General features: G+C 43.8%; 1 protein-coding gene across 8 annotated transcripts in view; it reads right to left on the bottom strand.

Moving 5' to 3' along the window:
- The window catches only part of OGDHL (oxoglutarate dehydrogenase L), a 191,740-nt gene that overhangs the window by 33,075 nt on the left and 146,035 nt on the right, over positions 1 to 12,630 (bottom strand). For all 8 annotated transcript variants that reach the window (XM_077259345.1, XM_077259342.1, XM_077259348.1 and 5 more), the window contains exon 15: positions 1,534 to 1,684. In XM_077259345.1, coding sequence (XP_077115460.1) covers positions 1,534 to 1,684 — 151 coding nt within the window. The remainder of the gene's footprint in view (positions 1 to 1,533; positions 1,685 to 12,630) is intronic.

The following is a 12,630-nucleotide window of genomic DNA, read 5'->3' as shown; positions in this document are numbered from 1 at the left end:
AAAATGCAAAAGCAGTGGAAGTCTGTTATAAGAACAAAAGGGGGTACTTTGAAAAACTAAGGTTAAACAGAATTTCAGGTTTGTTTTACAAGTGTTTCTTTACTCCTTGTTTCCATATGTGCTAAATTTTGGAAACAATACGCACATTCCAATACAAACAAAGAAAACCATTCATGAGCATGTTTATCTAAACTTTTAAATAGAATCATACATACACACATTTATTCTATAAAACACTAGATGTTTCCAGCCAGCTAACGCTCGGCACGCTCATTGCTATCTAATTAACGCTGCTGGTGATTAAACTAAAGTAAATAATGACAACATTCAATAGCGCTTACGCAGGTGGTAAATTAACTTAAAATAAAGTTAATAACAATAGTGTGGTGATGTGTTGGGGCGGGATTATGTGTAGTGATGTGGTGGGGGGGCGGGATTATGTGTGGTAATGTGGTGGTGGGGCGGGATTATGTGTGGTAATGTGGTGGGGGCGAGATTATGTGTGGTGATGTGGTGGGGGGGCGGGATTATGTGTGGTAAAGTGGTGGGGGCAGGATTATGTGTGGTAATGTGGTGAAGGCAGGATTATGTGTGGTAATGTGGTGGGGGGCGGGATTTGTGGGGGGCGGGATTGTGTGTGGTGATGTGGTGGGCGGGCGGAGCTACTGTGCAGGGGGCGGGATTAGCGAGTAATCACGATGCCTCATATATATAGATAAGAAAAAAAAATTCATCAGCTCACCCTTGAATTGTCCACAGCATGTGCAGTTATCCATGAAGGTGCATGGAATAGCGTTCAAGCCCGCATGCAAAGTTAATTCATAATGATCCAGCATATCTTCTTAATAATGATTAAGACCCATACATGGGTCGACTCGAAACGCGTAAAGTTTTATTCTCATGTGGTATTAGCTATCCCATTCTTTCTTGATCTCAAACAATGTTTTTAAGAGGATTTGAATAAAAGTAAAAGTAAAGGTTTTTTTATTATCAAGAAGATGTGCTGGATCATTATGGATACACATTTAGTCTGTATGTAAGTGAACAACTTCTATATTGTGGTAATTAAGCTCAAGAGCTGCCCTTATTTCAGGTATGAAACTAACCTAGCTATGACACTAGGCTGGAAAGTTTCCTTAGTTGAGCTTTTTTTTTTTTTAGCCACATTTAAACACTACACTAAAGTCATTAGGAGGCTTTTTCAGCCAACCCCCTCTGAACCTTGTACCTCCCACGAACTCAGATGAAATTTACCAAAATCTGAAAACGGTTTACCATACATATGGCAGGCATACAGGAGTGCCTACATCAGTGTGTACACACACATATAAAGGGACCACAACATTTCTGTATTTGTTGCAAGCATTAAAGTACAGGTATACAGCATATATTGTACAGTGCCCAGAAACCATGCTTACTGTATATTTGTAAAGCTAGCCTCAACTGAGTTTCTTTGTTTTCACACAACTGCTACTTTGACATCAAATTTGTTCAAGACGCAAGCATATGCTAAATAGAAAATAAAAAAAGTACCTAAATGTCCCCCTTTCCACGTCCTGGCCACTTAGACGGACATGAATTCCTTCTTTTAGTAATGAACCAAATGCCATGTATTCAGCTAAGGCCCAATCTACTAGACAATTCTTTGTCATTTCCAATCTTCCCTTCAAAATTCTGGAGAGTCCTGAAACACAAGATTTAATTAGTTTCTACTTGACAAAATATATTACCATGGTCTATTGAGAAAAATACAAATATTAACGCTCTGAATTTGTAGGTCCATATGAGAGTACAACATAGATTCAAGGGTAGCTACAAAACCTGTACAAGCATGTGTGTGGTCCTAGTGGCCTGGTGATAAAACTACTGACCAAGGACACGAAAGGTCAGTGCATTCTGGCCACAAGCACAAGTGGCTTGCTTACAAAAACAAAAAAATGTTGTGCCATAAAGGGATCTAGTCAACTACATGAAGTCCGATCTGTGAACAGCATGGTATAGAGATGGAGAGCAGAATGGTATGTAGGCTTGTATTTTATGCATTGAAATCCATGGTGTTTATATCCAAGAGTCCAGCGGATGGTTCTACTCACTGAATAGAACCGCCCTCTGGACTTCTATGGAAACAGACAAACACCAGGGATATCAATGAATAAAATGCAAGTTTTACTCAAAATGTTCCCACAGAAATATATATTGATATAGAGCTCCTCCTGCCTACCATTTTCAATATGACAAATTCCCTTTAAAGCTTAAAGGCATTGCACATTGCAGACTGCTGGGGATCCTCTGCTGTTTTCTGAATGGAGTTCTCTACTCATTGTCTAAAAAGGACTGACAGAGATAATCAGGCGTTGTTCGCCACATTTCCGGCAGTCCCATACACAAAAAATCGAGCGGCGGCATGCATGCTCCCTGCAAAATACTCAGTGCTGAGCCCCAGTCTCCGATCAGTGGGGTTCCAACAACAACACCCATCCTGTGGATACCAAGCCTTCAAGACAGTCTGTACATACTCTAAGTACACGACAGCAGAGGCCATAAGTAACTGATGCCAACTGCACCTATAAAATATACTAAAATATAACAAGACCAACAAGGAAATGCTGGTACCATTGTTCCCACCATACAGAATTAACGATAACTTTCTTGTCGGACACAGCAAAATAATGTCCCAAAAAATCATTCCAATAATATAGTAGTTACATCTCCGATATAAATGTTGCATCTGGAGAATTAGCAGAATTTATTAGTGACTCCTGCAAATACATATAATGTATTAATAATATAGCATTTCTTACAGGGTCCTGCATTACGCCCTCCTCCTCCATCAGGAGCCATCATGCTGAAAGGCAATCACTTGATTTGTGCCTCTCTTTTAGAGCGATATGGATGTCTGGGATGGGGATTGCAAAAATATTTAGGGTTCAAAAGATCTCTAACTATTTTAGAAAGTTTTCTTTATATTGACGAAGGATTAAAAGTTAAACTTTGTAGATAAAAAAAGTGCTACAAAATTTTTTTGGGGAGTGGGCATTGTTGTTAATGTATGGTTATAGGTTTAGCGACCCTGACAATAAATGATTGTGATCCAGAATTAAAGTGAAGTGTAAGGATTTGCAGATCTGGATGAAAGAAGCAAGACTAAGCAGAGGCAGCATAGCTGGACCACAAATTGATATTACTGGCAACTTCATTTCTAATAAACCTCAAATGTGGTGTTCAACACCAAGATAGGCATACAAATTATACCTCATCACTAGCAAAAGGCCATGGCTGTTAGAGCATTCACAAACCTTACAACGTTTAATTAATAACAAAAAGGGAACACTCCATTAAATAAACATGTATGGTGATTTCCAGTCTATTTCATAAGCCTCAGGACATCCCTGACAAAACGTGACGGCAGTTTTTTATTACACAGATTTTTTAGTGTATTTACAACAATTGAATCAGAATGTATTTTTTAAATCTAAAAATATGTATTAATCTATGCTCCAACCAAACATTTATCACATGCCCAATGAGAAAAGAATAGAACAATTTATAAGAAAATTAGAAAATAATAGTATTTACAGTACCAGACAAGTTTGTAACAAGGAGTAAAGAAACACGTGTGAAACACACCAGAAGTTGTGTAAAAAAGACTCTTCAACGCCCCCTTCCACTCTGATAACTGCTTTACATCCCCCTTTGGCATTCTCTCAAGCAGCTGCCTCGGGTCGTCACCAGGAATGGCTTCCAACAAACAGGTATGCTTTGTCAAGAGTTCATTTGTGGAATCGCCGGCCTTCAGAAAGAGTTTGTGACCATCAGATGACTTTTGCAGAGACAGTGTTAGCACAGTTTATAACTAAGCGATCCTGTATACCATTTCATGGTACATGCAGTCTTGGTGTAATGCCCCACGATGTTGCCAAATCACTAAACTTCCAAAATATCCAAGGTACAACATGTTCTCCTCCACAAACATCTGTACTGGTCACAGCATATACATGGTAAAAAGCAAATGAGACATTTCGGCCACATCGGGCCTTTTTCAATTAAAAAAATGATAAACAGTACAGACCAAAAGTTTGGACACACCTTCTCATTTAAAGATTTTTCTGTATTTTCATGACTATGAAAATTGTACATTCACACTGAAGGCATCAAAACTATGAATTAACACATGTGGAATTATATACTTAACAAAAAAGTGTGAAACTGAAATTATGTCTTATATTCTAGGTTCTTCAAAGTAGCCACCTTTTCCTTTGATAACCGCTTTGCACTCTTGGCATTCTCTTCATGAGCTTCAAGACATAGTCACCGGGAATGGACTTCCAACAATCTTGAAGGAGTTCCCAGAGATGCTTAGCACTTGTTGGCCCTTTTGCCTGCGGTCCAGCTCACCCAAAATCATCTCGATTGGGTTCTGGTCCGGTGACTGGAGGCCAGGTCATCTGGCGTAGCACCCCATCACTCTCCTTCTTGGTCAAATAGCCCTTACACAGCCTGGAGGTGTGTTTGGGGTCATTATCCTGTAGAAAAATAAATGATGATCCAACTAAACGCAAACCGGATGGAATAGCATGCCGCTGCAAGATGCTGTGGTAGCCATGCTGGTTCAGTATGCCTTCAATTTTGAATAAATCCCCAACAGTGTCACCAGTAAAGCACCCCCACACCATCACACCTCCTCCTCCTTGCCTTACGGTGGGAACCAGGCATGTAGAGTCCATCCGTTCACCTTTGCTGCGTCGCACAAAGACACAGTGGTTGGAACCAAAGATCTCAAAGTTGGACTCATCAGACCAAAGCACAGATTTCCACTGGTCTAATGTCCATTCCTTGTGTTCTTTAGTCCAAACAAGTCTCTTCAGCTTGTTGCTTGTCCTTAGCAGTGGTTTCCTAGCAGCCATTTTACCATGAAGGACTGCTGCGCAAAGTCTCCTCTTAACAGTTGTTGAAGAGATGTGTCTGCTGCTAGAACTCTGTGTGGCATTGACCTGGTCTCTAATCTGAGCTGCTGTTAACCTGCGATTTCTGAGGCTGGTGACTCGGATAAACTTATCCTTAGAAGCAGAGGTGACTCTTGGTCTTCCTTTCCTTGGGCGGTCCTCATGTGAGCCAGTTTCTTTGTAGCGCTTGATGGTTTTTGCCACTGCACTTGGGTACACTTTCAATGTTTTCCCAATTTCTCGGACGGACTGTCCTTCATTTCTTAACCCCTTTACCCCCAAGGGTGGTTTGCACGTTAATGACCAGGCCAATTTTTACAATTCTGACCACTGTCCCTTTATGAGGTTATAACTCTGGAACGCTTCAATGAATCCTGATGATTCTGACACTGTTTTCTCGTGACATATTGTACTTCATGATAGTGGTAAAATTTCTTTGATATTACCTGCGTTTAATTGTGAAAAAAAACGGAAATTTGTCGAAAAGTTTAAAAATTTTGCAATTTTTCAACTTTTAATTTTTATGCCCTTAAATCACAGAGATATGTCACACAAAATACTTAATAAGAAACATTTCCCAAATGTCTTCTTTACATCAGAACAATTTTGGAACCAACATTTTTTTTGTTAGGGAGTTATAACGGTTAAAAGTTGACCAGCAATTTCTCATTTTTACAACACCATTTTTTTTTAGGGACCACATCACATTTGAAGTCACTTTGAGGGGTCTATATGATAGAAAATACCAAAGTGTGACACCATTCTAAAAACTTCACATCTCAAGGTGCTCAAAACCACATTCAAGAAGTTTATTAATCCTTCAGGTGTTTCACAGGAATTTTTGAAATGTTTAAAAAAAAAATAATGAACATTTACTTCACCTCCAATTTGTTTTATTTTACCAAGGGTAACAGGAGAAATTGGATGCCAAAAGTTGTTGTAAAATTTGTCCTGAGTACGCAGATACCCCATATGTGGGGGTAAACCACTGTTTGGGCGCATGGCACAGCTCTGAAGGGAAGGAGCACCATTTGACTTTTCAAGGCAAAATTGACTGGAATTGAGATAGGACACCATGTCGCGTTTGGAGAGCCCGTGATGTGCCTAAACATTGAAACCCCCCACAAGTGACCACATATTGGAAACTAGACTCCCCAAGGAACTTATCTAGATGTGTTGTGAGAACTTTGAACCCCCAAGTGTTTCACTACAGTTTATAACGCAATATTTTTTAGCCCCCAGTTTTGTATTTTCCCAAGGGTAACAGGATAAATTGGACCCCAAAAGTTGTTGTCCAATTTGTCCTGAGTACGCTGATACCCCATATGTTGGGGTAAACCCCTGTTTGGGCGCACGGGAGAGCTCGGATTGGAAGGAGCACAGTTTTACTTTTTCAACGCAGAATTGGCTGGAATTGAGATCGGACGCCATGTCGTGTTTGGAGAGCCCCTGATGTGCCTAAACAGTGTAAACCCCCAAATTCTAACTGAAACCCTAACCCAAACACACCCCTAAACCTAATCCCAACCATATCCCTAACCACACCCCTAACCCTAATGTCAACTGTAAATGTAGTCCAAATCCTAACTTTAGCCCCAACCCTAACTTTAACCCCAACCCTAACCCTAACGGGAAAATAGAAATAAGTACATTTTCTAAAATTTTATTATTTTTCCCCAACTAAGGGGGTGATGAAGGGGGATTTGGTTTGCTTTTATAGCAGGTATTTTAGCGGATTTTTATGATTGGCAGCCGTCACACACTAAAAGTCGCTTTTTATTGCAAAAAAATAGTTTTTGCGTCTCCACATTTTGAGAGCTATAATTTCTCCATATTTTGGTCCACAGAGTCATGTGAGGTCTTGTTTTTTGCGAGACGAGTTGTCGTTTTTATTGGTACCATTTTCGGGCACGTGACATTTTTTGATAGCTTTTTATTCCGATTTTTGTGAGGTAGAATGAAAAAAAAACAGCTATTCATGAATTTCTTTTGGGGGGCACTTATACCGTTCCACGTTTGGTAAAATTGATAAAGCAGTTTTATTCTTTGGGTCAGAACTAGGGTTGAGCGAAACGGATCGGACAAATTCAAAAATCGACGACTTTCGGCAAAGTTGGGTTTCATGAACCGACCCAATCCTGGTGTGGGATCGGCCATAAGGTCGGCGATCTTCGTGCCAAAGTCGCATTTCGTATGACGCGTTCAGCACCATTTCTCAGCCAAAGAAGGAGGATGCAGAGTGTGGGCAGCGTGATGACATAGGTCTCGGTCCCCACCATCTTAGAGAAGGGCATGACAGTGATTGGCTTGCTTTCTGCTGCATCACAGGGGCTATAAAGGGGCGTGCACGCCGACTGCCATCTTACTTCTGCCGATCTTAGCATAGAGAGAGGTTGGTGCAGCTTCGTCAGAAGAAGGGACATAGTTAGGGAGGGAAGATTAACCCCCAAATCGCTTGTGCTGTAGCGATTTCCACTGTCCAACACCACCTTCTTATGCAGGGACAGTTGAGGCTATATCTTTGTGCATCAGCTCTGTAGCTTATTAGGCTGCCTTATAAGGCTCCCTGATAGCTGCATTGCGGTTTGCACCGCTGCTGTGCAAACCAACTGCTTTTATAAAAGCAAAAATCCTGTTGCTCCTTTCTGCACAGTTATGTTGTTTATTTGTCCACATTTTTGTGTGCAGCAGTCCTTTTTATTGCTGCCATACTTGTCCTGAGATCATTGTAGGGAGATTGAAATTGTACTACAGTCCTTGTATTTTTTCATATATCTTCCAGCCACTTGCTGCCACTCACATTGCGTTGTTTTATACACTGTGCCTGAGTTTGAGTTCAGTCTCCCCCCCAAAAAAAGTGAGATTCAAATTCTCACAAAGTGGATATACCTCAGTCCTCTTAGTTTCTCGTGTATCAGCCAGCCACTTGCTGCCACTCACATTGCGTTGTAAAATACACTGCGCCTGAGTTTGGGTTCAGTCTCCCCAAAATAAAAAGGGAGATTTAAAATTCTCAACAAGTTTATATACACCTTCTACCTTGTTTTACAGTACCATATAACGGTTGTTATTTTGGTTACATTTTCCCAAAAATGAGGAAGTCTGGTGGAAGAGGCCGTGGGCGGTCGTTGCCAGCTGGTACTGATGGTGGTGGTGGTGGTGGTGGAGCATCTGGTGGTAGTGGGAAAAGCAAAATAGCACCTAAGGCTGGAGGTGTTGAGCCAGCGTCATCGTCTGGCTACACAAGGCCTCGAAGGCTCCCTTATCTGGAAGTAGGAAAACAGCTTTTAAAGCCGGAGCAGCAGGAAAAAGTTTTTGCTTTCATTGCTGACTCAGCCTCTAGCTCTTTCGCCTCCTCTTCAGAAAGTTCCAAATATAAAAGCAGCGAGTCGTCAGTGGATGCTCCCAGTCAGGAACAAGACGTTTCCTTGTGTCCTTCACCCAAACCAAAAGTGAAGGATGCGTCAGGCGACACTACAGGTTACTCCATGGAGCTCTTTACACATACCGTGCCTGGGTTAGAAAGGGAAATTGTTAACTGCCCATTACAAGATGAATCTGACATGGAGTGCACTGATGCACAGCCACAGCTAGATTATTATGCTGTTTCATTGACTCAGATCACTACATTGCCCTCGCAGTGTACTGAGCCAGAATCTGACCCTGATGAGACTATGGTGTCCCATCCCGAACGCTATAGCACCTTACACGGTGACACAGAGGAAGGTGCACATGACTTTGAAGAAGAGGTGATAGATGACCCAGTTGTTGACCCAGATTGGCAGCCATTGTGGGAAGAGGGTGCCGCTGCCAGTAGCTCAGAAGCGGAGGAGGATGATCCGCAGCAGCCATCTACATCGCAACAGCTGTCACCTGGCAGGCCCGTATCAGGCCAAAAACGTGTGTCAAAACCAAAAACAGTTTTAGGACAGCGTGGCCATCTGGAGAAAGTAGCACAGCGTGCAATGCCTGAAAAGGTATTCGATAGTAGGAAGAGTGCAGTGTGGCAATATTTTAACCAAGATCCGAATGATCAGTGCAAAGTTATCTGTAAGAAATGCTCAAAGACCTTTAGCAGAGGGAAGAATCTTCAAAATTTAAATACAACGTGCATGCGTAGACATTTAACCAGCATGCACTTGCAAGCCTGGACTAACTACCAAACGTCACGTGCCGTTGGTGCACCTGCTCAGAATGAAGGTAGTCAGCAACGCCACATTGCTTCCCACACTGTAAGCCCACCGGTTAGGACACCACCAGCAGCAAATGTGGCCAAAGCAGTCAAGGAATCACAAGGTTATTGGTAGGAAACACTGTATGTAGGCCAACATCAAGAATACCATCACCAACCCTCTCTCAATCCGCCATGTCCACCACCACCACCAACACTGCTAGTTCCACCATATGCAGCTCTCCAGTCCAGCTCACCCTACAAGAGACTCTCGTTAGGAAAAGAAAGTACTCATCCTCTCATCCGCGTACACAGGGTTTGAACGCCAACATTGCTAGACTAATCTCATTAGAGATGATGCCCTACCGGTTGGTTGAAAGGGAAGCTTTCAAAGACCTGATGGCCTACACAGTACCACGCTATGACCTACCCAGTCGGCACTTCTTTGCGAGAAAAGCCATCCCAGCCCTCCACCAGCATGTCAAAGACCGCATTGTCCATGCACTGAGGCAATCAGTCAGTGGAAAGGTGCACCTCACAACAGATGCATGGACCAGTAGGCATGGCCAGGGATGTTACGTGTCCATCACGGCGCACTGGGTTAATGTGGTGGATGCAGGGTCCACTGGGGACAGCCATAGTGGGCCAGTTCTGCCTAGCCCACGGTCTAGGAAACAATTGGCTGTAGGCGTTCGCCACCCCTCCTCCATAAGCGAATCTCGTCCACAGAGCGCAGTCGCATAACCACTCCATCCGCAGCTGCCAGTGTTGCACACGAGGTGTCCCATTATCGAACAGCTAGTGGTAAGCGTCAGCAGGCTGTGTTACAAAAGAAGTGTTTGGGCGACAACAGACACACCGCGGAAGTACTGGCCGAGTACTTGCAGCAAGAAACTCAGTCATGGCTGGACAGTGTACATCTTGAGGCAGGCAAGGTAGTCAGTGATAACGGAAGGAATTTTAAGGCTGCCATAGCCCTTTCAGAACTGAAACACATACCTTGCCTGGCTCACACCTTGAATCTGGTGGTGCAGTGCTTCCTGAAAAATTATCCCAGGTTACCATCCATGCTCCTGAAGGTGCGAAGACTTTGCTCGCACATCCGCCGGTCGCCCATACACTCCAGACGTATGCTGAACCATCAGCGATCGCTGAATCTTCCCCAGCACCGCCTAATAATCGACGTTACAACAAGGTGGAACTCCACACTGTACATGCTTCAGAGGCTATGCGAACAGAGGTGTGCTGTAATTTATTTGTGGGAGGATACACATACACGGGCAGGCACTTGGATGGCAGATATGAAGTTGACTGGTGCACAGTGGTCGAAGCTACAAGACCTCTGTCAAGTCCTTCAGTGTTTTGAGGAATGCACACGGCTGGTAAGTGCAGACGACCCCATCATAAGCATGAGTATCCCACTAATGCGTCTGCTGATGCAAAGTTTGACGCATATTAAGGAGCAGGCGTCTGCAGCCGAAGAGGAGGGAAGCCTTGATGAAAGTCAGCCATTGTCAGCTCAGGGAACTCTCCTGGACGAGGTGGCGGACAAAGAGGAGGAGGAGGATGATGGGGATGAATATTTATGGGAGGAGGATGCTTCTCAGGGGGCAATAGAAACTGGTGGCTTTGCAAGGTCAGGTACAGGGTTTTTGCGGGACACAAGTGATGTTGATTTGCAAGAAAGTGCTCCTCAACCCAGCACAAGCAGTGAATTGACACCTGGAACATTGGCCCACATGGCTGAGTATGCCTTGCGTATCCTAAGAAGGGACCCCCGCATTATCAAAATGATGACCGATGACGATTGCTGGTTGGCCTGCCTCCTGGATCCACGATATAAAGGAAAATTACAAAATATCATGTCACATGAGAACCTTGAACAAATATTGGCTACCAAACAAGCAACTCTTGTAGACCGTTTGGTTCAGGCATTCCCAGCACACAGCGTCGGTGATGGTTCTCACACGAGCCGTAGTGTGCAACATGGCAGAGGTGTTAGAGGTGCACAAATTCGAAGTGGCGTTGGACAGAGGGGTTTTATGACCAGGTTGTGGAGTGATTTTGCAACGACCGCTGACACGACAGGTACTGCTGCATCGATTCAAAGTGACAAGAGACAGCATTTGTCCAGTATGGTTACGAAATACTTTTCCACCCTTATCGATGTTCTCCCTAACAGGTCATTCCCCTATGACTACTGGGCATCTAAAATAGACACCTGGCCTGAATTGGCAGAATATGCATTACAGGAGCTCGCATGCCCTGCTGCTAGTGTGCTATCAGAAAGAGTATTCAGTGCTGTTGGTTCAATACTGACCGAAAAAAGGACACGTCTGGCTACCCAAAATGTTGATGATCTAAAATGAACCAATGATAGATTTCAAATTATTTGGCCCCACCTTCCCCTGCTGACACGTAGCTTGCCTGAAAAATATCTTGCTTTTGGCCTCCTCTTACTGACTTCTACAATTCCTCCATTTGCAGCTGCTGAATGTCCACCATAGGCCATTTATATACCTCCCTAAATGGGCTGACTCCCCCCACAGGGCCGTGGTCACCACCTGGCGCAAGCACCCGTGCGAGTGCCGTTTGCCTGGACAGGTGGGTGTGCCCACTCTTGGGCGACGGCACTGGCACAGGGTCCCTCATAGTACAATGAAGTGTCTCTGACGGTGGTGGTGCACAACCAACGTCAGACACACCGTCGTAATATGAGGGGCCCTGTGCCAGTACCGCAGCCCACGAGAGTGTGTTCCCCCCCAGCTCGAACAGTGCTCTACCACTTGCAATACTTACCTCTCCCTGCTCCACCACTGTGTAGTCTGTGCTGTTAAATCCTTCAATGGCACTGCCAATACAAATTTGTTGAAATGATAGATGATAGATAATACACAGGGGCCCTGGCCTCCATTTAGACCAGTTAATACGTTGCACCTACTACCACTGTCTGCTACTCAGCAGTGGAGCACACCCCTGTACCTAGCTATGCCACCTGGTTATTTCTGAAAAAAATTTTTGCAGACATTTAGCCTACTTTATTATTAGGGCCTACTCACTGTGTCAGCCACTCCTTACAATTGTCCTCCGCTGAACCAAGCAATGCCGTCTGGTTATTCCTGTTACCAAGTTTGAACTGCATTTAGCCTACTTACTTATTTGGGCCTACTCTCTGTCAGCCACTCCTTACAATTTTCCTCCACTGAACCAAGCAATGCCGCCTGGTTATTCCTGTTACCAATTTTGAACTGCTTTTAGCCCACTTACTTACTTGGGCCTACTCACTGTGTCAGCCACTCCTTACAATTGTCCTCCGCTGAACCAAGCAATGCCGCCTGGTTAGTCCTGTTACCAATTTTCAACTGCATTTAGCCCACTTTATTATTTGGGCCTATATCTGTGTTTCCTCCTCATCCTGCCCATTGCCCAGCCACTGCTAGATGAGTCTGCTGGTACATTGACCCAGACCACTACATTCCCCTTGCACTCTACACAGCCAGAATCTGACCCTGCTGA

The sequence above is a fragment of the Ranitomeya variabilis genome, chromosome 4, assembly GCF_051348905.1.
Source record: "Ranitomeya variabilis isolate aRanVar5 chromosome 4, aRanVar5.hap1, whole genome shotgun sequence".
Classification (NCBI taxonomy): Eukaryota; Metazoa; Chordata; class Amphibia; order Anura; family Dendrobatidae; genus Ranitomeya; species Ranitomeya variabilis.
Note: the sequence above shows the minus strand (reverse complement) of the source record. Positions and strands in the feature narration are given on the sequence as shown.